General features: G+C 39.4%; 2 protein-coding genes across 4 annotated transcripts in view; one reads left to right on the top strand and one right to left on the bottom strand.

Moving 5' to 3' along the window:
• The window catches only part of CNPY1 (canopy FGF signaling regulator 1), a 148,154-nt gene extending 140,540 nt beyond the window's left edge, over nt 1-7,614 (bottom strand). The window contains exons 1-2 of the mRNA XM_036761255.1: nt 7,579-7,614; nt 6,615-6,691 (exon numbers count right to left, since the gene is read on the bottom strand). The gene's annotated coding sequence lies outside the window, so the exon portion shown is untranslated. The remainder of the gene's footprint in view (nt 1-6,614; nt 6,692-7,578) is intronic.
• A 10,504-nt stretch (nt 7,615-18,118) lies between these two features.
• RBM33 (RNA binding motif protein 33) overlaps nt 18,119-26,857 on the top strand; it is a 182,058-nt gene continuing 173,319 nt past the window's right edge. The window contains exon 1 of one of the 3 annotated variants that reach the window (XM_036758876.1): nt 18,119-18,422. In XM_036758876.1, coding sequence (XP_036614771.1) covers nt 18,374-18,422 — 49 coding nt within the window. In that variant the 5' untranslated portion in view covers nt 18,119-18,373. The remainder of the gene's footprint in view (nt 18,423-26,857) is intronic. The other 2 variants (XM_036758877.1, XM_036758875.1) reach the window with 2 other exon arrangements.

Here is a 26,857-nt window from a genome sequence, read left to right as displayed (position 1 = left end):
AGCTAATAATAGCATCCACCTCCAAGGGTTGTTGTGTGGAGCATATCTGTAATAGCACAGCACCGTCCTTGGCCCTTCCTCAGTACAGAAGACTTTCCTAAGCATCTATCTCCACTGCAGGAGAGCACAGACACACAAGAGAAGCCACTCCTAAATAATGAGGGGACTCAGTTCTGAATCCAAGTGGATCAGGTTTAATCCTGGAGAGAGCCTGATCCCTTCCTTCCCCCTAAGAAGTCCAAGAGAAAGCTATCAGAGTGTAAATCTCATGTCTGAAAGAGGGGAAGAGAATGCTGGAAATTTTGGCTTCATCTTTTAATCATAGTGAGTGGGTAACCCTTCCTGGCTCAGTCACCAGTCAGCACAGCCCGCAGCATCATGGACCATGGGAATCAACAAGGAATTGCATGTCGTTTCAAAGCCTACCTCCACAGGGACCAAAAAGAGGTTTTTGCATCTTCCCAAAGTGCGAAGTGCTTCAGCACTGAGCTAGAATAGATCTTTCTTCCCATAGAGCCACAGCATATATGCCCAGGTCCTTGGGTGGTGCCCCACACTAGCAGATCTGGGGTGGGGGTAAGGTTTCCCCTGATCATTCCTCGTTATATTCAGAAGCAAACAAGTTACTGAGAAAGAATACCTGAAGATAGTTGCTAAATGCTTTGGGCAGCTTACAGAGAGTTAAGTGAATAAAAGGATTAGTTTAAGTTCATAAAGTTCTTTGGAACTTTCAACTTTCAGGTGCATCATTTTACGTTTAGACAATTCCCAAAGTGGATGCTATTTTTACTAAAATTTTTAATGTTATTCACAACATTACCTGGAGCTTTGTGACAGGTATCGACAATACTAAACATCATAAGAGGGATATCCCACAGGCAGACTGAGCATTGCAAAACAATACTTCTTATCTGTGCATTTTCTCCCTAAACTCCCCTCAATTTCCCTATGATTTCCTCCACTGTTTTCCTTTTATGAAACAAAAAAAGAAAGGGAGCCACAAGCCTGGAAGAGCCAACAGGCACACCATCTGTGTTCCTGGCAAGCTCTGTCTCCTAGATGAACAGTTTACCAACATGTTTCTGAGACGTGATTAGAAACAACATCTTAACCATTATAAATACCACAAAACTTTGTACATTAAACAATGAGGTATCACTAATTCAAAGAGTATGAATTTTTATTTCACAATTCATCATGGTAGTATGATATAGTGTCATCAGCAAATTTGTGCTTCATATACACACAAGCAAAGATTATGATGATAACTTGACAACATAATTTTCCGTGCTTAGCAGCTCTGGCTTTCTGTTTGAAACAGAAAGGTGATGACCATCTTCTCATAATCAATTTCCTTCATTTATTCATTCATTCAAAAATTAAGCATCTACAATGCTAGGCACTAGGAGATAAAAATGAAGTTAAAGCCTTCAAGGAGCTTACATTCTAGTGGAGGAAACCAGGTGTTTCCATATAAGTAAATACAAAATAAATAATATGGGGGAGAAACACTAGTAACTATAACTAGGAAAATCAAGAAAAGCTTAATATGAGAGGTGACCTCGAAGTAAGCTGGGGGCAGTGAGGAAGGAGTGCATTCCAGTCCACGGGTAGATAGCCTGTGAAAACAGAGCATTGGGAAATGGAATGTAGGGCATGGGGAAGAGCAAATAAGCCAGCTTGGCTGGAGCACAGAGTATGTGAGAGGCAGTAATGTTCATTCAGCTTTGAAAGACTTGTTGGAGCTTTAAATGCCAAATGGAAGAGTTTATATTTTATTGTGGAGGCAATGGGGAGCCACTAGAGCTTTCTGAGGGTGGGAGTGGCCTTGTCTGGATTGTGTTAGGGTTTAACATATTATGGTGCCTAGCACAAAGTAGGTGTTTAATAAAGATTTGTTCAGTACCACTCGTTGAATCTTTAAATTCAATTGATATTCATGTGAACTTGGATTTGTGTGAAGCTGTAGAGTAAACTAAATTCCAATCTGATCCAACAAGCATTAATTCAGTACATGGTTAAGATATGTGACACCACTGTGCACACTTCTGTTTCCATTATTAAATACACAATTAAAAATAAAACCTCAAGTTCTAAAAATAATTTATATTCATCATTTTTTATTCTTATTAGTATGCCTTATAAAAGCACATTGTAACATCTTTATAAGAAATAGGGTTTAATAACTAAAAATAGGTCAAGGATACACATGGAGATAACATAACTAGTTATGACTAAAAGTGACTCTATCAACCACAAAGCACAAAGATGGAAAAGAAAAATGTGAAGTTCATTTATTTTTAGATAAGAGCCATAGAAGGGGTCATATAATGCTTCTGAGTCTAAAATTTTCTTGCCACAATTTAGATTTCTGCTCCATCTGAATACTATGGGTTGAGATCTCCATCTAGCCCTACATTCTAAGGAAAAGCTTTGAGAAAGGAAAGTTGTGTCTTCTCCCCTCCCCGCCCCCACCTCTATGTCTTAGGGAACCCACAGAGACCAAGCTGTAAGGGAGCCTGAATGACAGCACAGAGCTCTCTCGAGCAAGTTATTAACCTCTCTGTGCCCCATTCTTTAACTGTAAACGGAGCCTAACACATTTTCCTATGCCATAGATAACCATGTGTAGATAAATGAGGATGTGACTGCACAATTGGCTCCCTGACCCCCGGGATTGGGGGTGGAGAGAATGGTACTATTTAAAATAAAAAATAAAAATATAGTTTATGTGCTGGCCCATTAATCACATTTCTCTCCCAAGGATCCAGTCCTCAATTCTCTATTCCTTCTCCACTGTATTCTCTGCTACAAGGAGCTCACTTACATGACTTTAATTACCACCTCTACTTAGAGCCACATCCTTTGACCTAGAGTTTTGAATTTCTCCTTCCCTTCAGAACATACGTACCTAGATGACCGCAAACTCAGCCTATCAAAATAAAAGCCTCTGCTCTTTCTTTCCAAGTCTTTTTCTCTTCTAGTTTTTTTCACTTTTGTCACTATATCTGTGGCTCTGCCTCATAGTCAGTGGGGTGCAGTGGAAGGAGCAGTAGCTTAAGGGTGGGGGGAACTGAGTTCTGATCCTAGCTCTACTACTTACTAACTATGTAAACCAGGGCAAGTTATTTTACCTTTCTGTTTTTTCATCTGTAAAGTGAGAGGGTTAGACTAGATGATCATTAAATTCCTTTCTAGCTCCAAAACGTAGGATTTGGGGTGACCAGGAAAGGCTCAGGCTCCCTAAAATACTCGTTGCATCAAGCTTCCTGATTTCAGAAATTTCAAAATTAACAAAATAGTCCTTGACCTAAAAGTACTTACTTAGTAACAATCTGTTCAAATGAGACAGCGGGATCCAAGTCCAAGGCCTCCACCCCCATGGTGTAGCAGTGGAGGGATGGATCTGGAGAGGTGCCTTCTCTTAGGAAGGTAAATCTACCATATCCCCAAATAAAGCCTCTGTTTTCTCATCTGGTAGCCAGAGGAGTTGACAGTAATGAAGGAGGCACCTATCGTTGGAACATGGAATGCATTTTCCCATAAAAGCGCGAATGATGGTCTATAATAATAGCACCCTTACCAAGAATTCCAATATCAGGCAACCTTGTTTATGTAGAAAACAGCTGGAATGGTCAGCTGAGATGATAAATGCAAAATGTAAACTGTGCAAAGCTTCAGAACCATTAACTATTAAACTAACAAAAAGACCTCTACACACAAAATAGAAGGAATATACACTTCATTCAAAGGAGAGATCCTCAGGTCCTCACTAAGAGAAATTAAAAATTTTCATATAATTTTAATATTTGAGAAGGTGGGTTGGTTTCCAAGCTCACACAAAATTTAAAGAAGCAAATTAGAGGAGAGAGAGAGATGCAACCAGAGGAAAGTATATTGATAACAGCAAGAAATGACAACTGAGAATAAGAAAGGACACAGAAAAACTATAAAAAGACACAAAAATCTAAAAAGCATTGTAGTCTGGGGCTATTAAATATAGGAACAATTGGTCCTGCACAACTCAACAGGACTTGTAAACATTATTGCATTGATTTTTAGGTATAATCCAAAAAAGTTTAAAAATATATTCAATATACTCCACTGAAGAAGACAAAGAATTATGTAATGCATTTTAGAACAATTCTCACCCAAAAGGCTTAAATCTTTAAAATGTGGTGCTTTAAAGGGTAAACTTTTAGAAATTTGGAAAACTGAGCTATCCAAAATGAGTTTTATTGTCAAACTTTCATGATGAGTTAAAAAAGCTTTTGGGGACTGGCCTGACAATCTAACCATGATTGACATTTATTATTACCATGGAAAAATGAATCCTAGAATCCAATAAACTTATTTATAAATTAATTTTTAAAACACAATCTATTCATAAGGTCAAAATCCAATACTCCTTGGAAAAGTAACATATTTAGTGCTATCGATTGTTATTAACCTTCTATGATTAGCAGAAACTCTTCCAGAGGTCACAAAGCTATAGGAAGTGTGATGATTGTGAATTATATTCATATTGATAAGCAATTAACATTTGAAAGTACATTTCATTTCCTGCTGGGTAGATGTTACAGTAGCCAAGAGGCTAAAATGACTACGGGCTGAGGCTAGCAATGCCTCGGTATGGTTACATAAGACTCAAGCATGACAAGTAGAAAGTCCCTCAGTGGTATTTACAACTTTGACCATTTTGTTTGAAGAATATAGTAGTAAGCATGTTAACAGAAGAGTTTAGGAGGTGGATACAACCTGTTTCAGATTCAATGGAGAGAAATAGTGCCCATTAAAAGAAGACATAACTGGAGCACAGACTCTAATTATTATAAGCAATAGCAGGTGTGTACAACCTGTGGCCTGCGGGCTGCTTATGGCCTTTGGGCTGCTTGCAGCATGACAAAGAATTTTGGGCAGCCTGTGAACAACATAGAGGAAAATATCCTCTGTATGTGGAGGAAATCCTTTGGCCTACCACAAGTGGCCCATTAGCCGCAAGCTGTGTAGGCCTGAGCAATAGGATAAAGGACTATGCTAATATCTATTAATAATATTGTGACAAAGAGTAAATGATGTCTAAGATCGGATGTCTGGGACTGATGAATGAGTGATACTTGAAGGACAGAGGAGTACTGACACCTACATAATCAGGAAAGTGGAATAGGGTTTAATTAAATGCATTATGTCTAAAAGAAAAAGGGAACCTAGAGAGCAAACTCATTCCACATAGATAATCACCAGAGATATGAAGACTCAAGCACTTAGATAAAGACATATATCTACACCTTATGTAGCTATTCCTTAGCCATGAATGGAGGAAAGGTCTGGAGAGCAATAGTAGAGATGGGCTTCAGTCCATACTCACAGATATTAGTCTAAATTACCTAGCCCTGAACCAGTCCTTTTCAGCAGCCACTGCCTCCATAACTTGACCAGTTTCTAGTCAACTATAGACAGACACAGACTAACGCCACAGATGTCCCCACTCTCCCTGAAACACAAGGACAAGATGGAGATAGGCAGAAAACCAATAGAGATCAGATGCAAAGTGAAGTGAGAAGCAGGAGATCACTGTGCATGGTAAAAGCGATGTTGTAATGATGATCAACTGAGAGATACGGCCACTCTGGTCAATACAATGAACTAAGACCATCCCAAAGGACTCAGGATGAAAAAAATGCTATCCACCTCCAGAAAGAGAACTGAGATCAAATTTCAATATAACTTTCTTGCTTTCTTTATATTTTTGTGATATGGCTAATGTGGAAATATGTTTTGGATGATTTCACATGTATAACTGGCATCATTTTGCTTGCTTTCTCGGTGGATGGAGTAGTGGTAGGAGGGAGGGAGAGAATTTGTGACTAAAAATTTAAAATGAAAAGAATGTTAAAAATAAATATTTTTTAAAGAAAGAAAACCAAACAGAGGGCAGTACCATGGATGCCAAGAACTAAAAACAATGTAACAAAGAGAGAGCGGAGCTTATCAATGTTAAGTGCTACAGAAAAGTCAAGGAATATAAGGACAAAGTCCTCTTTGAGGTCATTGGATCTGGTAAAAAACTGGTCATTGTTTACCTTGGCGAGAGCAATTTTAGTATAACAGCGGGCACAGAAGCCACATTAAAAGGGGTTGAGGAGTGAGTGAAAAGGATGTGGAGGCTGTGAGGACAGACTACCCTCTACAAATTTGACAGTAAAGAATGATAGCTTGAGGGCGCAGCAACTTGAAGAGCAGGTATTGTTTTGTTTTGTATTTTAGCAAAGAGAGACCTAAGTATGTTTCCAGCCTGATGCAAATGATTTTAGAGAGAGAAAAAAAAATACACACACATATTTAGAGCTACAGGTACTCTAAAAGTTATCTGATTGGGGCAGCTAGGTGGTGCAGTGAGTAGAGCACCAGCCCTGAAGTCAGGATAGACCTGAGTTCAAATCCGGCCTCAGACACTTGACACACTAGCTGTGTGACCTTGGGCAAGTCACTTAACCCCAATTGCCCTGCCTTCCCCCCTGCAAAAAAAAGAAGTCATCTGATTCAATTCCCCTCAATTTTCCATGTAGGGAGGAAGGCAGGAAAACAGAAAGAAGGTTATCAACCTCACCTACCCACTTTCAGTCTCGGAAAATGAAGCTCTTGAGTATGATCTTCATGGGCCAGGAACATGATGATCAACTTTTTTCACCTAGTTCAAAGAATAGAATACAGAGAGTGCAACTGAGGCAGAAGAATGTCACTTACAAATACAAATATAATACTTTAAGACTTTTCTGGCTGACTGTAAGTCTGAATTATAAGAGTTGAGGTGGCCCATGGGGCTACCAGCTAAAAGACCTGAAACACTTCACCCATGGAGAAAAGGCATAGCAGCTGCAATTTGCCAGACTACCAGGAGGTGGCAGCAGAGACAGTAGAGAGCAGCTTTGCTGAGACACGGCTCGATGCCAAAAGCTGATGATAGAGGTGGCTCTGTGGGTGAATGAGCAGTAACTTCAAGCAGAGAATAGTTCCTTTGGGAATGAAGCCCTAAACAATGAATTGTCTAGGTTATACGTATTCCTGGGCCTCACGTGTTTCCCTTTTGTGAGGTCCTCTCCACGTGGGTTGCCAATATATATACACTATGCACGTGTGTTTCCTGGTCATGGATGTTCCCCACATGTGTTCTTTTCTGTTGATTGGATGGGAATCTATGGGAGAGTGGAATCCTGTCTAAATGGAGAAGGAGATTTTCCTTATTATGTTATTTTTCTATGCCGCTTTATTAAGTGTTTTTGGCTTTGAACTAGTATGAACTCTGGTTGGTCTGTGTATTAGCAAGGCAATAATCACAATATAGACGATAATTGGCAAAATGCCTATGTGGTTCCATATCGCAAAATATAAGAAACTCTCCCCATGGAAGGTGGAAGAAGTAAAACATTTATTTAGACACCAGAGGACCAGATCCCATAACCAATAAGCCCAATCCATCACAGCAGCAAAGAATTCAATACACAACATCACAGCATGGAGCCTCACCAACCCAAAACCACCCACCCCCCGCTGGGGCCTTCCCACAAATACACTCACAGCCACCACACGTCTGCTCTTTCCCCCAGCTCTAACTGTTCTTTCTCCAAGCATTTCCTGTGACACACTTTCCTTTTCCTCTCAGCAAGCGCCTCCCACCACATGTGACTTAGGCTTCCTGTGATGTAAGCAGGTCACAAGGCCTATTAATGGGTGGGAAAGGTCTTCAAATCTAAATTGTAATTACAGTCTGGCAAAAGAAATATTGCTGGAGCTCCTGAAATGGAATTTTGAGCAGAAAGCATGCTGTGACTGTGGGACAGATCAGGGGAGGGGAGGTCATCTACAAGGTCCAAAAAGGGAAAATAACTTATCCAAATTCAAACAAACAGTAATCAGAAGTCCTGGGATTTGGATCTATGTCCTCTAACTCCAACTGTGACATTATTTCAATGTATCATATGGCTGATTGATGAAACACAGTTTTGGAGGTGACTGGTACGGATGGTATTAAAGATGCAGGAGATGGGGTTAGTTTTGCTAAAGAGGAGGGCCAACTCACCCTTTGAAAATGGAGAGAAGAGGAAGAAATGGCAGAAAATATAGAGAGGTCTTGAGGTGTGGAAGTAGTGAGAGCTGGAGCTCACACTAGACCACTTGAGTCTTCTCATTGCCAGCCAGTCATCGTTGAGGGGGCTTGAGATGCAGTTGTGTTAGGGGGAATGAAATGATTCCTGTGCAGCACTGATATTAGAATGCTGACCCAGTCGGGATGGTTTCATCCAGCAGCATTTCATTGTGGTAGTAGGAATGAGGGAGAGGATGGTAATAATCTAGGGTTGATTATTAACAAAATGGGCACAGAATAAGATAGACTTGTCACCCATCAGGCAGTTTTCTTTATATACTGCCACTCTTAGACTTTGGTGCCTCTTGGCATCTTTGTTGTGGAGCTGCCTTTATCGTTAAGTGTGCAAACACAGACCTAACGTAATTCAATTCAAAAAGCGTTGATCACCTACTTATATAATAAGGAAGTATGATGTGGTGGATCTAGCATGGGACATGGAGTCAGGAAGTCCCGAGTTCAAATCCTGTCTCATATACTTATTGTGTGACACTGGATAAATCTTTTACCTCCTCTGAACCTCAGTTTTCCCATTTGTAAATCAGGGATAATAGTATCATCTACTTCAAAGAGTTATGACAATCAAATTAGACAATATATGTAAAGCATTTTGCAAATCTTAAATAGGGAGGAAGGAAAAAGCATTCATTAGAGACCTACAAAGTGCCAGGTACTTATGTGATCTCATTTTGATCCTCACAACAACCCTAGGAGGTAGGTGCTATTATTATCCCCATTTTACAGCTCAGGAAATTGAGACAGACATAGGTTAAGGCTAGGAAGTATCTGAGGCAGGATTCAAAATTCAGGTCTTCCTGACTCCAGATGTAGTGCTTTGTCCACTGCATCTCCTAGACGCCCAAGGATTATATTAGAAATGAGTGTGAATCATATTCAAGGCACTGTGAAATAAGGAAGTTATAAATGTAACACTGACCACCCTGTCCACTCCCACCTGTAGGACTGTGTCCTGACATTTTACCCCTCCCCCCCCCCGGGTTCTCTAGTACCCTCTGGGGGTTCTCTGCAAATGGCTCCAGACCCCAGTAATGGTGTTTCCTCGATAGTAGGAGGTACCCTGTACTCTAGTTTTATTTGGTCACTAACAGTCGGATTCACTTTGCCATAGAAATATTTATGTCCAAAGTTATGATCGTAAATATACAAACTTACCCCCCAACTGGTGGGATGGAAAATTCCCTCCTTTTCCCCCTTTTTCCCCCTTCTCCCCCACCCTTTGTACCACCTCAGTCTCTGGGGAAGGAAAAGGGATGAGATTAATAGCTTGTTTTTGGTCTTGTAGATCACAGTACGGGTTTCAAGTACAAAACTCCATTGGATTTAAGTCCCAGGCACTCTGGCTTCTCAGGGCTTTCATGGTGCGCTGGCTGGCTACACCATCCCCCACCTGCAATCTTGGCTCCAAGGTCATCCTAGCTTGAACTCCTGCCTCACAATATAAACCAAGATAAACAAGGAACTCACATTATGCTGAAGGAAACCATAGATGACAAATCAATATTAATATGAAGCTTATATGCTGAAAACACTATAGCATCTAAATTCGCAAAGGAAAAATAAACTGAATTGCGAGAAGATGTACATAGTGACACAGTAGTATCAAGAGACTTTAATGTCTCTCAGAGTTGGGCAAATCTAGAAGACAAGAAAATTGAAAAAGTTGCTGGAGAAGTTAGAGCTAAAAGTCATACGGTATCTTCTCAATGTGATTACTAAAGAACTGCAAGCCATGTCATCATTTCCCTGATGCCATGGTCCTCTTCAAAAACAAAGGACAAACACAACAACACCTAAAGAACAAATGTGATTTTGTAAGGGTTCCATTTGGAACCTTTATTGACTATATATTAAGGCACAGAGGTGTTGCAAGTAGATGTAAAAAGAGAAAGATGAGATTCTTTCTCTCTCCTGGTCAGCAGAGCTAAGCCTAGGCTCAATTCTGAAGGAGATTGATGTCTATGGTGCCATTTCATTTCTTTCCTCTCGTGATCTGTCACATCCCAAATACCTAGGGCCCAAATTCTCAGAACCCATACTGCAAAATTACTAGCTGACTAACCCAAATGTATTTTAAAATATGCCTTACTATAGCCCTTTATAATTTGCAAAATACTTTACATATGTTGTCCCAACCCCAGCTGGCTGGGGAAAGGGAAGGAACTAGGGTAGCAAAGAGGTTGGCAACCAGTCAACTGAGAGTCTGGAATTAATAGAGGCAAAAAGCCATATCTGTATAATGTAGCAAAAGGTCAGAAAATTGGGCAACACCAGGATCCAGAGGGAAAACCAGAAATTAAAATTGCAGGCCAAAGATGAGTCAGTAGGACAAGAAATGAGACAGGTCAAGAAAAGAAATTTCTGGGAATAATAAAGGACTTATATTGATTTGTTGTTCAGTTAGGTGGAAGCATCTGTGGGCTTTTAAGCTAAGTCACCAATCTTCCTCATGGACAACGTTGTCAAAAGATTTATTAAGATATCACCTAATTTAACCTCTTCATTTTATAGATAAAGAAAATAGGGCCAGAAGACATTAAATAAATTCCATAAGGTCACACAGGGAGCAAGTCAGAGCCAGGATTCAAATTCCGGTCTTCTGATGCCGGACTCTACGCAGGTTTCCCCTACAAGTGTGAACTCACCTCTTCCTGCTCCAAAATAGGAGACAGTTGTGTTCGGGTTGGCAAAAGACAAACTCTGGAACAGATATGCCTGCTCAACAGGGTAAGATATGAATTAAAACTGCCGAAAGAAAAGCTGGAGGGCATTACCAGTCACCCCAAGCAATTTGTACATATCCTCCAAGAATATATAATTCTACCCACCTAGCTATGCCATTATACAAATCATGTACTAATAACACTTAGCACTTAACATCCATCTTTCTTGAGAGATCTGATTTATTAGCTGTGTCATATGTCTAGTTGGGAAGGAAATAATATTTACAGATATTTATATCTGTATATTACAGATATTTATATTTATTTATTTATTCAGATATTTATATCTGAAATATCCAATGTAAATAAAGATCAGCATAGAAGTCCCAAATGACAGATATGCACTGCAAATTCTACAAAAGTAAAGGAGTATTGAAATAGTTAATGTTAGAGGGATTATGGAAAGACAGGTGAATGGATAGTGGTGGATATGTGAATTGGTCAAAGCTTTTAAGAAAAAAGTTGGAATTATATGAGAAAAATCACTAAATTGTTTATACCTCCTTTTCTTCATCAGAATTATGGGTTCAGAATTTCATTTTTGAGAACTTCTAATCCTCTTGGCATGACTTCCCCTATAAAATTTTAATCCCTGGAATACTACCTTTTAAAAATTTTTAAATTTTATTTTCAGATCTGTATTCTCTCTCTCTCTCTCTCTCTCTCTCTCTCTCTCTCTCTCTCTCTCTCTCTCTCTCTATAACACACACACACACACACACACACACACACACACACCTCACCTCACCCTCTCCCCCTTTCCTATTGAGAAAGTAAGAAAAACAAAACCCATTATTAACTAGTGTAGTCGAGCAAAACAAATTCTTGCACTGGCCATATTAAAAAGAAATGCCCCAATCTGCACTCTGAGTTCATGGGCTCTCTATCTGGAGGTGAGTAGCATGGTTCATCCTGAGTAGATTGGAATTGTAGTTGGTATATTGTCCCCCTGGTTCTGCTCATTCCACTTTACATCAGTTCATACCTACCTTCCCAGGTTTCTCTGAAACAATTTTCTTCATCACTTCTTACAGAACAGTAGTATTGCATTCCACTCATATATCATAGCTTGTTCAGTCATTTCCCAATTGATGGGTACCACTTCCATTTCAACTCTTTGCCGCCACAAAAAGAGCTGCTATATTTTTGTATACATGGGTCCTTTTCTTTTTCTTTATTTAAAATCTCTTTGGGGATATAGAACTAGTAATAATATTGCTGAGTCAAAGGGTATGCACAGTCTAATAGCTTTTTTCAATAATAGTTCCAAATTGCTCTCTGGAATGGCTGGACCAGTTCACAGTACCCGTTTTCCTAGTGTCTCATTTTCTGTATATGTTTGTATGTGTGTGCGTGTGAATTTTGCCAGTCTGATGACTACCTATACTTTTAATGAACTCTTTGAAATAATGTTAGTATTATTACTATGATTATATTTCTGGTTTTCCATTTGTTGAACCAATCTCGTATTCTTGATACAAATTCAACCTTGTCCCAGTGAATATTTTGGATATATTGCTATAGCTTCTTTGCAAATCTTTCTCTTAATTTTTTGCATCAGTTTTTATTAGTGACATTGATCTACAATTTTCTTTCCCTGATGTGTCTTTGTTCTTCCTTTAAGGGTGGGTCCAGACCAGCCATCCTTCATTTTTCTCTCAGCTCTGCTTCTGACTCTCAGGATTTCCCCATCATATCTCAGCTCTCTTCCCACCTTGTAAAGTCCTGTGGTCTATTGCAATAGCCTCCTAACTGGTCTCTGTGCCTCAAATCTCTCTTCCCTTCCATATCATCCTTCACAGAGCTTCCAAAATGATTTTCCTTAATCTCAGGTCTGATCATGTCATTCCTCTGCTTAATACATTTTGGTGGCTCCTTATTGTCTCTAGGATAAAATACAAATTTCTCTGGCATTTAAAGCCTTTTATAACCTGTCTACACCCTATCTTTTCAGTCTTATTTCTCTCCTTTTTGCCCTCTAAGTTCCAGTCAAGCTAACCTTCTTGCTGTTTCTTACATGATATCCCATCTTCCATCTCCACGAATTTGCACTGGCTGTCCCCCACATCTGGAATGCACTAGTTTGTTTTTTTTTTTTAACTTCCAACTTAGGATTACCTATTTCATTCAAGGTTCAGCTAAAGTACCGCTTTCTGCAGTCTTTTCAATTCCCCCAGATGCTGGCATCCTCCCCCTCTCAAAACTATCTTTTATCTATTTTGATTATATTCTATATAGATTTATAGATGTACATGTTATCTTCCCTGAGATAATTGTGACATCAGGAAGGTGATGCCATGGCTTGCAAGTGAATTGGATTTAAGTAAAGGAGGGCTGTGCAGTCATCTGCCTCACTCTCTCCTCTGGAGCCAGGTGGGCTCTGGAGCCATGTGGGCTCTGGAGAAGATATAGATAAGGAGACAGGAGATGTCCCCAGACATAGTGGGAGACCTTGACCTTTTAAAGTTAAGGTATTTCCCGGGTCTCAGTTTGACTGAGACAACGGTCATTCAGTGATTTAAGGTTAGGTAAGAAATAGTAACAATATAAATATGGATGAGATAATATAAACTCCTTAAAGGCAGAGACTGGTTCCTTTGTATCCCCAGCACCTATTACAGTGCTTAGCACATAGCAAGTACTAAATAAATGCTTATTTATTATAGATGTTATAGTTTTAACATTGTTTGTATTCTTTGTTCTTTGACCCACTTATTATTTAACATACTTATTACTTAGTCTCTGTCTTTACTTCATATTTCCCTTTTTAAATAGTACTTTTATCATGTAGTCTGTAAAGGTTATATTTAGGATTTTTTCCATTCTACCTTTTTAAAATAAAAGTGCTTCATACCCCAGACTGTGATCAATTTTTATAAAGGTATTTTTGAAAAGATATGTTTCTCGACTACCATTCAATAATCTCGAAAGGTCTATTTGACACTGTCTTTCCAATGTAATCCAGTAGGTTTGGTGATTACCTGAAGAATGGTCTCGTGAAGCTGTCTACGTGTAGAGATGAGACTCCTGTTAGAGAGGCTTGTGGGAAAGAAGCATTTATATCCTGTGCCTTTGCTCTTCTCCCTCATCTCTTCTCTCCTACAAATCTCTCCAATAATCAGGAATCATGTCTCCCTGTGTATAAATAATGTCACAGAGTTGCTCTTCATAGGAAAACCAAGCCCATGTTCAGGGTGGGAGTGAGGTTAAGGATGTATCAACATTTTGTTCAGAGGCATGATACTTTTTAATCTTTTGTTGTTAGATCAGACAGAGGGATGTTGAATGAAACCATACTTGTCTCACTGTCTAGGTGTTTCTGCAATTTAATTCGCTTTTTAAAAAAGAGAACTTAGATGCTGTGCTGTTTGATTGTATCTGTTTTTAATAGTGATAGTTTTAATATTTATGTCACCTTTTAGCAGAATGTGCTTTCCCTGTTTGTGTCTCTACATAGCAGCTTCCTTTGCTGTTGCTTTAACCTGAAATTATGATTGTCACTTCTATTTTTGGATTCAGCTGAAGCACAACAAATTCAGACCCCGTTTCAACTTATGTTGAATTTTTATGTTTTGTTTTTCTTTCATGCAGTGAACCATCAGATTTTATTTTCTAATCTATTCTGTAACACTTTTTTGAGTTCAATTAATATTTCAGCTCATAAATTTTTTGCCACCATCTAGTCCTATTTATATACATATGCATATATACATGCATACATATGTTGATATATAAACCTATACATAAAGCACTATATATCTGAAGTTAGTTTAACTTGAAACAATCCGGTTCCAATCTTTCCAACTCTCTTCTTGAAGACAGCAGCCTTCAAGGTATGGCACACAATTCTCTAACTTTTCATTTCTTCATCCTGAAATGTACTTTCCAAAATATTTCTCTTTATTCTCTCCAGAGTCCATTAAAATCATTAAGTCAAGTTCTTCATAGAATTTCTCTATTTCTTCATTCTTTACAATAGCTATTAGCCTGTAGGCTGCAAATATCTTCCTGGTGGTTTTCTTAGGTTGAGTCTTGTTGCCTTTGGCATAAGCACCTTTGTTGATTTTGTATGTACCTCTTTCAATTCCCTTATTTGGCCCCCTGTAAACTATCTTTAGCTACAAATTCTTTGTATTCTATGTCCATTCAACGATTCTAGGGTTTAGGGTTTATATAGTGACGGTGGACATTGGACAAAGAGTAGGCATTTAGATTGTCTTCATACTTCCTATTTGAAAGCATGTAGCTTAGAATATTACAGAGACAAATTTTTATTAAAACAGTAGAACAGCACAAGCCAACATTAGTTTCTGACGTATGATGCAAAACCTTAGTCTCTTAAGAGTTTCAACTAGAAAGGCCACTCTGATAGACATAGATTCCCCACCCCCACTCCTATCCCAAAGGCCATTCTGGCCCACCCACCCCCTATGATGTGACAGTCAGGGAAAGTATTCCTAGTTTTCCTGTTACTCCTCACCTCTCCATAGTATAGCTACTCACTACTTCCACTCTAGTCCAGGCAAACCTGCAGAGCATTTCAATCTTTTTTCTCTGGTATATTGAGATTGTGCGGTGGGGGAGAGGGGTGGTTGTGGGAGGTTACTCAAATGTCATTTCTATCCTGTTTAGTACTTTCCCTGGACTGTTTTCACAGGTTTCAAATAGAAAAGCAGAGGATAGGAAGTAAAGTTCCCAGGATTAGAGTTCTCTGCCTGAACTTCAGGCTTCACCATTTGGCTGCTTATCACCATTGTGAACAAAGCTGGCTGACCAGTAAGTCTCTGGACTTTGCCTTTAGTTGTCCCTTGGGAATACCGTGTTTCTTGCTTGCCTGATGTAAACAAGACTTAGTTGTGAGCAGTCTGTTTTGTCCCCTTAGCAAAATGCTTCAGTTTGCTTAATCTCCCAATCCTGACTCTTGGCACCAATCAGGATAATTTCACAATAGCTGTATTCTTATTTACTAATGCCACCTTTCGCCATCTTAGCTATATCAACCCTTTGTTATTTCATCTCAGCAAGAGTCCACAAGCTTCTGCCTGAAGCAAACATATTCAGAATGTCCTCACATTTGTTTCCTCACAATTTCCTCCTCCCAACAAAAACATAAATGGCAGATCTTTTAAAAAAAAAATATATATATATATATATACATATACATATATCTTGGGCCAGATGTCTCATACTTTGTTGTATTAATAGGCTGGTTATCACCCCAATTTATTACTCCAAATTGGGTTGAGGGCCTCTTGAGTGCTTGAAGTCAGGAAGACCTAAGTTCAAATCCTGCCTCCCGCACTTACTGGCTGTGTGTCCCTGGGCGAGTCACTCCACCTTTGTCTCAGTTTCCTCACCTGTAAAATGGGGTTAATAATGGCACCCACCTGCCAGGGTTGTGGGGGGGAATCAAAAGTGCTTAGCACAATGCCTGACACATAATAAATAAATGCCTGCCCCCCAGTTTCCCCTTCCCCTTAAGAGCTCATTGTGGAGTTTTGATGTCTTTCAATTTTGTTTTTCTTCAACTTATCCTCCTGCTTTTACTCACTTTATTCTGCTTCAGGCCATTCAAGTCCTCTCAAGTTTCCCTGAATTCTTTATATTTACAAATTCTTATACATTTTTTTGTGTAATGTTATTCCATTACATTTATTTAATAAAATTGGTGTATCCACCTGAGAATGGATGGGCACCTACTTTATTTTCAGTTCTTTGCTACCACAAAAAGTAATGAGGTAAGTACTTTTAGGTAGGTAGAACCCTTTATTGTTCTTGTGCTCTTTGAATTATATTACTGGGTGCAGAACTATTAGATCGAAGATTATTTACAGTTCAGTGACTTTTCCTGTCTAATTCCAAAGGCCATTATAATTTCATCAGTAGTCTGTTAGTTTGCGGGTCTTCCTAGTTCTTCTAACCTTTAATCTTAAGCATGAACTGCCTTCTCATATAGATCCTTCTTAACATTCCCATTTATCCCAAATCTTTTCCCTAATGTTGATTTTGTCACTCTGAGTTCCACTATGATCCCGACTCTGAGGTCTTACTGCTCCGTGGAGGCGCTCCTTGGTTTTCATAAACCTTTCCACTATTGTGCAAATTCGGTAGGTCCTACTCAATATAGGTGGCTGAATTTAGGAACAATTCGCAAAGCCTATCTACACAAGGTCCACGTTACAAATGCTAAATATTTTCCATTGACTTAGGACAGGGCCCAGCACATGGTATTCACTTAATAAATGTTTACCGATTACGCAAGTTACGCTGAATCCGGAGTCAGGAAGCCCTGAGCTCAAAATTCAGCCTCAGACCCCGACTAGGGGTGTGACCCTGGGCAAGTCACTTCGCCTGCTCGCCTCAAGTTCCTTCATCGGTAAAAACGGGGATAAGAAGAGCATTACCACCCAGAGTCGTGGTGAGGAAAGATTAGGACAGTGATTGTCCAGCACTTGGCACAGTGCCTGGCACATAGTGAGTGATAAGCAAACGTCAGCTATTATTACTGTGGATGAATCCGGCCCTCGCATTCTGTATCGATAAACCCCGATAGCTGCGCAGTTCTAACTCCACAGCGTACAAGGTGCCAGTGCAGTTCGGCAAAACGACCAAAGCAGGGGTTTCTACGAGGTTCCCGACAGCTTTAGACTGTAAGCTACCAGAGGGCAGGAGGCGCATCTTTTTAAAGCTCAACCTGAGCCTCAAATGCAACACCCCATATCCCAGGAAGAGTAGACGAAGAGACAGCAGTCCCTTCTGCTCTCCTCCCCTAAAGTACCACCTAAGGACAACGGAGGAGGCCGACTTCCCTTCCTCAGCCCATACGCTCGTGCCACCCAACTCTCCATCACCATTAGCGACGTGCCGGCCGTAAAGAACGGAGCCGAAAGCTGCAAAGCGTTTTACGACAGACTCTTCTACATTGGGGGGTGGGGGTAGGGCTGGGGCAGTTGTCCTTGTTTTTCGGCTTCGGGTGCGCTTCCAGTTTCCCGGGCGTTCGAACAGTTTCTATGGTGAGACGGAGTCACTCGGCCTCCCCTTTGCCGCCCAACCCACTCTCTATCCCGGAGAAATCCGGTTTTTTGCCGGCAGGCCGGACCGGCGCGCGCAGCTTTCCATCACCGCGCGTGCGCATCGAATCGGCTGCGGTTCCCGTCTCTCGCTCGGAAGCACGTGCCCACGGGAACCAACCCGGGGACAGGCCCCTGCGGTCCGCCACCATCCCGGAGTGCACCGCGGCGGCGGAGGGAGCGCAGTCAGCGGCCATGTTGGGATAGTTTGTTGTTTTCTTCCTGCGGAGGAGAAGGGGCCGGTGTGGACAACGAACCGCCCCGGCCTCTCCTCTCTCCTCCCCCTCCCACCCTGCCTCTGTCCTCGGGTCGTCCCTTCCCCACCTTTCACCCTCCCCTCGGCCCGGGATCAGGCCTGTTCTCCCCGCCAGCTGGTTTGGTGGGGGCGAGGCCGAGAGCCGAGCTCGGGAGTCACCATGGCGGCTGCCCTGGGTGCGGGCGGAGGAGCGGGAACCGGAGCCGGAGGTGAGTGAGGTCGCCTCGCTCGGCGCCAGGGGGAGGCCGGGGAATGGCGGCCGAGGCGCCGGAGGGCAGAGGCATGAGGGAGAGGAGGAGTTCGGGGGGGGGCCGAGCGGGTCCTTTGGCGCCTTCCCTCCCTCCACCTCTCCGGGCCCCCTGAGCCTTCTCCGTCCCCTATTGTCACTCGGGGAGAGGAGAAGCGGCTCCTCTTTATCCCGCCCCTCAGGCCCCCTCCCCCCTGTTGCTGATTTGGCCCCGAACTTGTGCATTTGACTTGCAAGTGTGATTCTGGTTTGGGGGCTGAGTTGCCAGGTTTGCTGCAGAGTAGCCCTAACACCCCCCTCCCCCGTCCCCGGTTTCTTTAGGCCTGAAATGTCATTTTGAGGAGCGCAGTTACTAGTCCCTTGGCACTTCGAGGGCTGTGTCCAGCGTCGTTTTAATTGACAGCATTGGGAAACCTTGCACATATAGGACCAACTTCTAAGTTTACTAAAAAAGGACAACTCCTAACTCCACAGTCAGCAACCTGGGTTGTTGTTGAGGTTTGGAAAAAGTGAGAACTCTAAAAGTGCAATTCCTTTTTGTGTTTTTACCGTGTTAAATTCTTGAATAGGAGCTGATTTTCCCTTTATATTTAGTTAACTGTACCTTCTTAATAGGGGGTGAGGTGGGAGTGGAGTATTTTGATTGGAATTTTGTCAGTTTACCGTTTTTTATTAACATAGTAAGATGTTTTCTCATAAAACATACTTTTAAAGATAAAATTAGCTTTTGAACAGTTTGACTGAAGTTCTTCCTCCCCCACTCCCCCAATTCCACAAGGAAAGTTAATACATAATTTTTTTTTCAAAAAGTATTCGAGAAATGGGACACAGTATGCTAAACAAAAGCAGTTTTCGGAGAATGGATTGAGAAAAGGTTCCTTTGGAACTCATGTATTAGCAGTAATATTAATTTACGTTCCAATAATAGCCTTATAGAAATTCTTGGCTCAGTTTAATCCACAATAAAGTTGATGTTGGAACATGGAATAATAAGGTGAATGTAGAAATAAATGGTAGCATTTTGGGCTTTTGATATGCTAATTTTCTTTATTTTAAATATAAAATCACATGATTCAAGATTTCAGTTGAAGATCTATAGTAAGTCTTGAAAATAAGTATGACTTCTCCCACACCCAAAACTGCCTTTTTAAAGTACATTTAAAGTTCATTAGTTTTACAGGTGTTTGGGCATTTATTTTTGTTTTTTTTTCCCCTTTCTTTCTTGTGGACTTATGTCAATGGTGTGTGAATGTTGGGCTCTTTAAGGACTTTTTTAAAATATAGATTTAATCCCTGTAGATTTATCCTACACTGCTGAGTTCCAGATTGTTGGCCTAAACTTCTATTGAAATAGTGGTAAATCAGGAAAATTTCTACATTTCAGTAATAGTTTTACTACATTTAACAAGAAGTAACTTACCTAGTGAATTCAAGAATCTAGGACTTTTAACTTGAAGTAGGCAGTGTGGTTTAAGGGAAAGCATGCTGATCTGGAGACGGAGGAAGTGTATTCAAATTTTACCTCTTCTATTTCTTATCTTTGTGACTTATATAACCTTCCTCTAAATTTCCTTATCTCTAAAATGAGGGCTTAGACCAGCTGGCCTTCAAGGTCCATTCCAGTTCTTGACGTCCTGATCCTATGATAAAAGGAAACCAACAAAGGCCTTTTAGCAGTCAAGATAGGTTTCACAAAGCCCATGCACTTTTCTTATAGGGGTACTTCTGGGGAATATCCTCATTCAATATGAATTTCAGCATTCTCTTATGGACAACTCTTTTGTAAAAATATATTTTAAGTCATTTAAAAAAATTTGATTTCCAAATTTTTTCTCTTCCTCTCGTCCCACTCCTTGAGAAAGCAAGCAATTTGATATTGACAACATATTCTATATTAGCCATGTCGCAAAAGACAACACAGACAAAAAAAGCAAGAGAAAAAATTAAGCAAGTATTCTTCAGTCTGCATTCACACTTCTTCAGTTCTCTCTCTGGAGATGGATGTAGCATTTTTCTTCATGGATCTTTTGGAATTGTCTTGGATCGTTGTATTGAACAGAGTAGCTAAGTCTTTCACGGTTGATCATCCTTACAGTATTGCTGTTGCTGTATAAAATGTTCTCCCTCTTCTGAACACTTTATTTTGCATGAGTTCATGTAAGTCTTTATGGATAACTCTTGAAATTACAACTCAAATTAAGTTACAACAGTCAAGTCTTTTCCTAGTTTTGTTTTCTTTCCTTATCCAAAGCCCCAAACTTTGTTACCTAGTACTCCACTAAAACCCTACTCTGTTGCGTTCTCGAGGGAGGTGACCATTTTCTAAAGCTGTGCTATTACAGCACAAGTGTAAAGCAAAATTTAGGCACAGTGTTAACAAACTTGTTTCCTTGCTTTCAAAGCTCATAGTTGACTGGGAGGATCACATTAGGGACAAATAATCCTAAAGCTCTCCCAGGGTATTATGATAGAATAAAGTCAGAGAAATTCTTCTTCAGGTTAGCTTCTGGGTAATGAATTCTTTTGACCATCATAATTCCTAAAGATGTTCTAAGATAGAAAAGGTTGGTTGTCTGGGTTTGTGGAGGGAATGCCGACTGCAATGAATTCGTGTATCTTTGATGTAGTGGAGTAAAAAAAAATCTTTGAGTTTCATAGAATGATTATACAACTCCAAAATCTCGTAATTTTGAAATGAACTAGATTGCATAGTGTACAAAGGAATGTATTTTTCTACTTTTGAATGTGTAGTTTGTAACTTGCATTAATTAGTACTTAATGTTAGTTAAATTGAATGGGAAAAGTAGCTAGCCTCTAGGGAGCACTTCATGAGGACAGTAACACAGTGAGGCTTGCTTAGTTATTTAGAGTAACAGGGTTAAAAGAGAATGAATGACATTTAGTAGTGTCCATAGTTGTGCATTCTTGAAACTTAAGACTGAATTTTGATTTTTAATTTCATTTTCATTTGATTTTATTCTTAAATTCTCAAGTACTCAGTTATATTAAACATAGATGTACGCTAAGAACTATTTTTACCTATAGTTCTATGAAAGAATACTTAGGCTTGACAAAGTTGAGTCTTAAACAGTGCAACAGACCACAAATAATAACTTGGGAAAATAGGTAGTTTGACTTAGAAAAGTATGAACTGCTCTTAAAAATTAGTAGTAACTGAGTTTTGTTCGTGTATTATGAGCTGTGTTAAGATAATGTGAAAGAATTTTAACTAAAGATCATTTAACAAAGGGATAACATAACTGGAAGGGACCATTTCCTCATTGTACAGATGAGATAGTTGACTCTTACTTTGTGTCCTTTGCCCTTTTTCTACTGTTTTGGGCTAATGCAAAGCCTCTTTAAAAATAAAATTATCTTATGTTGATGTCTTTATTTTGATTTCATATTCTTTTCTGAATTGATTCTTCCCCTTCTTCCCTATCTACTGAGCTATCCTTTCTAACAAAGATTTAAAAAGCTAGATTTGGAAAAACAGTTGAAGGAAGGGAAGTGAGGCGTGTTTTCTCATCTCTGTGGGTCAAGCTTGGTCTATATAATTTTCACCGCAGTTTTGTGGAGGAAAAGGGGAGTTCTTTTTATGTTTGTACAGTTGTGTATATTCTTGGCTCTTCACTTTGTATCATTTCATATAAATCTGTGTGTCTGAATTTTTCATATTCCTTGTTTCTTACATACTGTGTAGTAATATTCCCCTACATTCATTTATCATAATTTGTTTAGCTAGTTCCCACTTGAGGGGCATCTACTTTGTTTCCAGCTCCTTGCCACCACAAAAAGTGTTAATGTTTTGGTGTTTGGGGCCTTTCTGTCTTTGAGTTCCTGTGGGGGTAGATGCCCAACAGTGAGATCTTAAGAACAGTGTGGTCACTTTCCTAGGTTTCAAATGGAATTCTAGAATGGTAAGACCAACTCACTGCTCCTCCAGCAGTGTATTAGTGTGTTTGCATTTTCCTCCAACATTGACTATTCTCAGCTTTTCTCATCATCATTTTCTTGGGAAAGGGAAAATCTCAGGGCTGTTGAGTTCTTATTAGTGATTTAGGCTAGCAGTTTCATGTTTGTGTTTAGTTTGTAATACTTATTTTGTAAACCTGTGCATATCCTTTGACCACTTATCCATTGGTGAATGGCTTTTGGTCTTGTATATTTGGGTCCTGTAACTTGGATTTCAAACTCTTATCAGATATATTTAATGCAAAGATTTTATTTCCACTTGATAGCGTTTCTTATTCTGGTTGCACTGATTTTGTGTTAGTTTAAAAAGATTTTACACTAACTGCTCCTTCATAGGTGCGGGTAGGTGGCTCAGTGGTTAGAGCACAGGGCCTGGAGTCAGGGAGACTTATCTTCTGAGTTCATATTTGGCCTCACATGGGTAACCCTGTTACCCATGTGACCTTGAGCAAGTCATTTAACCTTGCTTGCCTAAGTTTTCTCCTATAGAATGAGCTGAAGAAGGAAATGACAAACCACTTCAATATTTCTGCCCAGAAAACCCCAGATGGATTCACAAAAAGTGGGATACAACTGATGAACAAAAAAAACTTTACAATTTCATGTAATCCAAGTTATCTATTTTATCTTTTATAAATTGCCTCTGTTTCCTATTTGGTTAAGAACTTTGCTCCTTGCCATAGCTGTGAATGGTCCATGATCTGATCTAATTTTTGAAATAATGCTAACCTTTTATATTTTAGTTGCTTATCCATTTTGAGCTTATTGTAATATGGGATATGAGGTGTTGATCCAAACCTAATTTCTGACCAACCATTTTCTAATTTTCCGAGTAGTTTTTGTCAAAAAGGGAGTTTTTCAAAAAGTAGATAATTTTGAATGTTTTCCAAACACTGATTTTGAAATAACTCTTCACCAGCTCTTGCTATTTCCACTTTCCCCTGAGTTTTCACACAGGTAGGATCATAGACTCTTAGATTCAGTGATGGTCATTTAATCTAATATTCTCATTTCAAGATGTAGAAACTGAGTACAGAGAGATTGTGATTTTCTCCAGTTTATAAAGGTAGTAAGTGATCTCTAATCCACCCTCATATTATTGACAGAAAAATCTTTTAAATGTACAGATGTAACAATCTGTACTAGTGGTTCTTTATTTTCCTATCATGTAAAGTCCAAACTCCTCTGACATACAAGGCTTCCTACAGCTTGGAACTAGCATACTCCCCTGCCATACACTCTATGTTCTATCTAAGTTTTATTACTTTCTTCACTTTTAAACATGCCCTTTTTCATGTAATTACTGTCTGTAACAGGAATTCCCTCCTTTCCCATTTTCACTTTTTGATTTTCTATACAGCTGTTAAAGATTTAAAATATAAATTCCTTGAGAATGGAAATTGTTTCATTCTTTGTATTTATATCCCCAGTGCTTATTAGTATAGTACCTAGAACGTATCAGGTATTTCATAAATGTTTGTAGATTGGTTGAAGCTTTCCTTGATTTCCATCCCTGGCTTCCCAGTATCCTCCTTCTAATCCCTCTTAGCATTTTGTTTTGCAGTTCTCTGATAGACTTGTCATGTAATAGAGTGTGTTTATGCTATTTATTTGTGTATCTTATTTTTCTTAAACTGTGTGATTCATCCTTCACTTGCTATCCACTTGTAACTGAAAACCAATTTGTGTTATAAAAGGTATATAAAACTGATCCAAATTTGGATATTTGAAAGACGAGGCCTCCATAGTCCAGCTGTGAATAAATCATTGGTTGCAGTTAAACATTTTTTGACAAATGTGGCACAAGAATATATTTTAATTCATCTACATGTTATCTTTAATTCCTATTAAAGCAATCAATAGTTTGCTTTAGAAAAGCACAATTACTAGAGAGTTGCACTCTCAGTATGAATTCTACACTATGTAATATTTTCCTTTTATCCTTATCTATTTTGAGGCCAGGGGACAGGACTTCATGTTCAAAAGAGTCATTTTTAATAGCCCTTGATCTGTTAACATAGATCTCATTTAAAACTATTTTTGTTAAAGATGTTCTGTTTAGCAACAAAATTATTAGGTTAGAGTTCAGAGATAGGGGGAAGGGAGGGCTAAGCTTATCAGTGTAGCTTCTAGATGTTATGTTGTAGAAGAACCTAAGTGCAACTATTGTGTTAAATGGTGACAAGTATTGAACTGATGATTTAGTGTTATGTTAATATGTTAATGCTAACTTGAAAATGCATTACCCAGTTTTCATGTGGTTTTACTTTAATATATGAAGAATAAAGAGTAGGAAAATACTTGGAAAAGTCATTTTTGAGCCAATTAAATAGCTGTTCCTTGTACAGATAGTTCCCAATTTAGGAGTGATTGTTTTCTAGATGTTTTAGAATTAAAAAAACCCAGCTTTTTACTGTCTTAGGAAGTGGTAGGACACCTGGTAATAGTAACATTTTTTATGCTTTAAGGCATATATTATCTCACTTGTGGAATGAATATAGGGGGGTAGTGACATAGTTTCCTAAACCAATCCACAGAAACATATTTAACTTACCATCTACCTTATGTAAATATGAATGAATGAGTCAATAAATGAATGCAGAAGCATTTGTTAAGTGCTTACCGGGTGACAAGCACTAGTCTAAGTGCCTTGATCTCAAGGAGCTCCCACTCCTGGAGTCAGTGTGTAAAAGAAGGTTTAGCTACAGTGCGGAAGGAAAGGCCTGGAAGTTTTCAGGATACGGTGGTGAATTGCATGGCCCATAGTTTACTTAGGAAGTTAAGATGATAGAGCATAGAAGCAGGGCAGACCGAAGGCCTTGAGGATCTTAGGAGGTGGTGGCAGTGTAGATAGTCATCTTCATCTCATCAGAAGCAATAGAGTTGTTGACTCACATTTCATTCAAGGTTTGTGAGTAGTTAAGCAGCCTGGGCAAAGGGAGAAGGCATTTTGGGATAATGCTCCCAATGGTGGTTCTTCCTGCTATCTGGCTCTATGGATGGGTTTACTGTACTACTACCACTACCACCATCACCTCCTCTTCTTCCTCTTTCTCTTCCTCCTTCCTTTTCCTCCTCATAATAATAACATTAACTGGCATTTATATATCACTTTAATAAAGGTTTACAAACAATCTTATGATACAGATGCTATTATTATCCGCATTTTACAAATGAAGAAACTGGCTGATAGCTGTTAAGTGACTTGCTCCTCTTCAAACTGCTACTAAGTGCCTGAGGTCATGTTTGAACTCTGCTCTTCCTGAATCCAAGTCCTGTACTTTTATCTACTGTATCACCTAGCTGCCTCCTCCCTTTTGCCTCCCAGGATCCTTATCTTCTTCCATGGCTCAGGTACCACTAATTCCTCAATACCTTTCCTGGGCTGCCTTCCCCCAAGTCATTAGTGCTCATTTTCCTTTCTTAAATTTTCTTTTTATTTATTTGTTGTAACCCTCAGTAGAAGACGAAGGTAAGCTTGAGGCCAGGGTTTTTTGTTTTTTTCTTACCTCCCTTCTAATTAGCACAGTGCCATTTACCTATTAGGCATTCTACTCAAATGAATCTGTGATGCCATCAGTGTGGATATTCCGCCTGGCTGTGCAGAGTCTGTCCCATCCTTTTTCACCATGATATGACTGAATGAAAGATGTAGGAAACATACAGAAATCCCACCATAATTATTGCTTGTTGATGGAAAAAAAAGCATTTGATTCAGTAGAGCAGAATATGACCTTTGAGGCAATTTGCTAACAAGGTGCCTCTCATGTATATGTCAAAATTGTATAAGATTTCTTAAAAGATTTAACAATAGGGATAATATTGTGAGTATAGCTTAACATATGGATGCACACGCAACAAAAGCTTTTATTGATGTGACTGTGGGTTACAAAAAACTATGTATATAAGCTTTAACACTTTTTCTTTCATTCTTGCTTGCTTTCATTCATTCTTATTAGCTTCTCACAGTGACCCTGTAAGATAGGTAGTGCAAGTATTATAATCTCCACTTTGTAATAAGATGAAGAATCCGAGCTTCAGGAAAGTTAAGTGACTGACTCATTTCTATATACCTGGGTCTCAAATATGAATAGTCAGACCCCAAGTCCAGTGCTGTTTCTACCATACTAGCTTATCTGCTAAGGTTCAAGGGGTTTGGCTTCTACCACTGCCCATGTGTTCCTGGAACATGTTGTTTAGTTTCAGTTCATGTAATAATACCTGTTCCTCCCTGTCCCACAGTCATATTATGAAAATAAAGTAAGATTACATGTAGAATTACTTTATTTCCTGGGAAGGGAAGTCTTACATATATCCAAGTTAAATTATCAGAACCTTCATAGACCCCCTTTGACCAGTGCATTTTCATATCTTTCAGTGCTTGGTGATGTAGATTCTACTTTTTTGACAACGAATTAATGT

Source organism: Trichosurus vulpecula, chromosome 5 (assembly GCF_011100635.1).
Source record: "Trichosurus vulpecula isolate mTriVul1 chromosome 5, mTriVul1.pri, whole genome shotgun sequence".
In the NCBI taxonomy this organism is placed as follows: domain Eukaryota; kingdom Metazoa; phylum Chordata; class Mammalia; order Diprotodontia; family Phalangeridae; genus Trichosurus; species Trichosurus vulpecula.
This window is presented reverse-complemented; position numbering and strand designations above follow the sequence as displayed.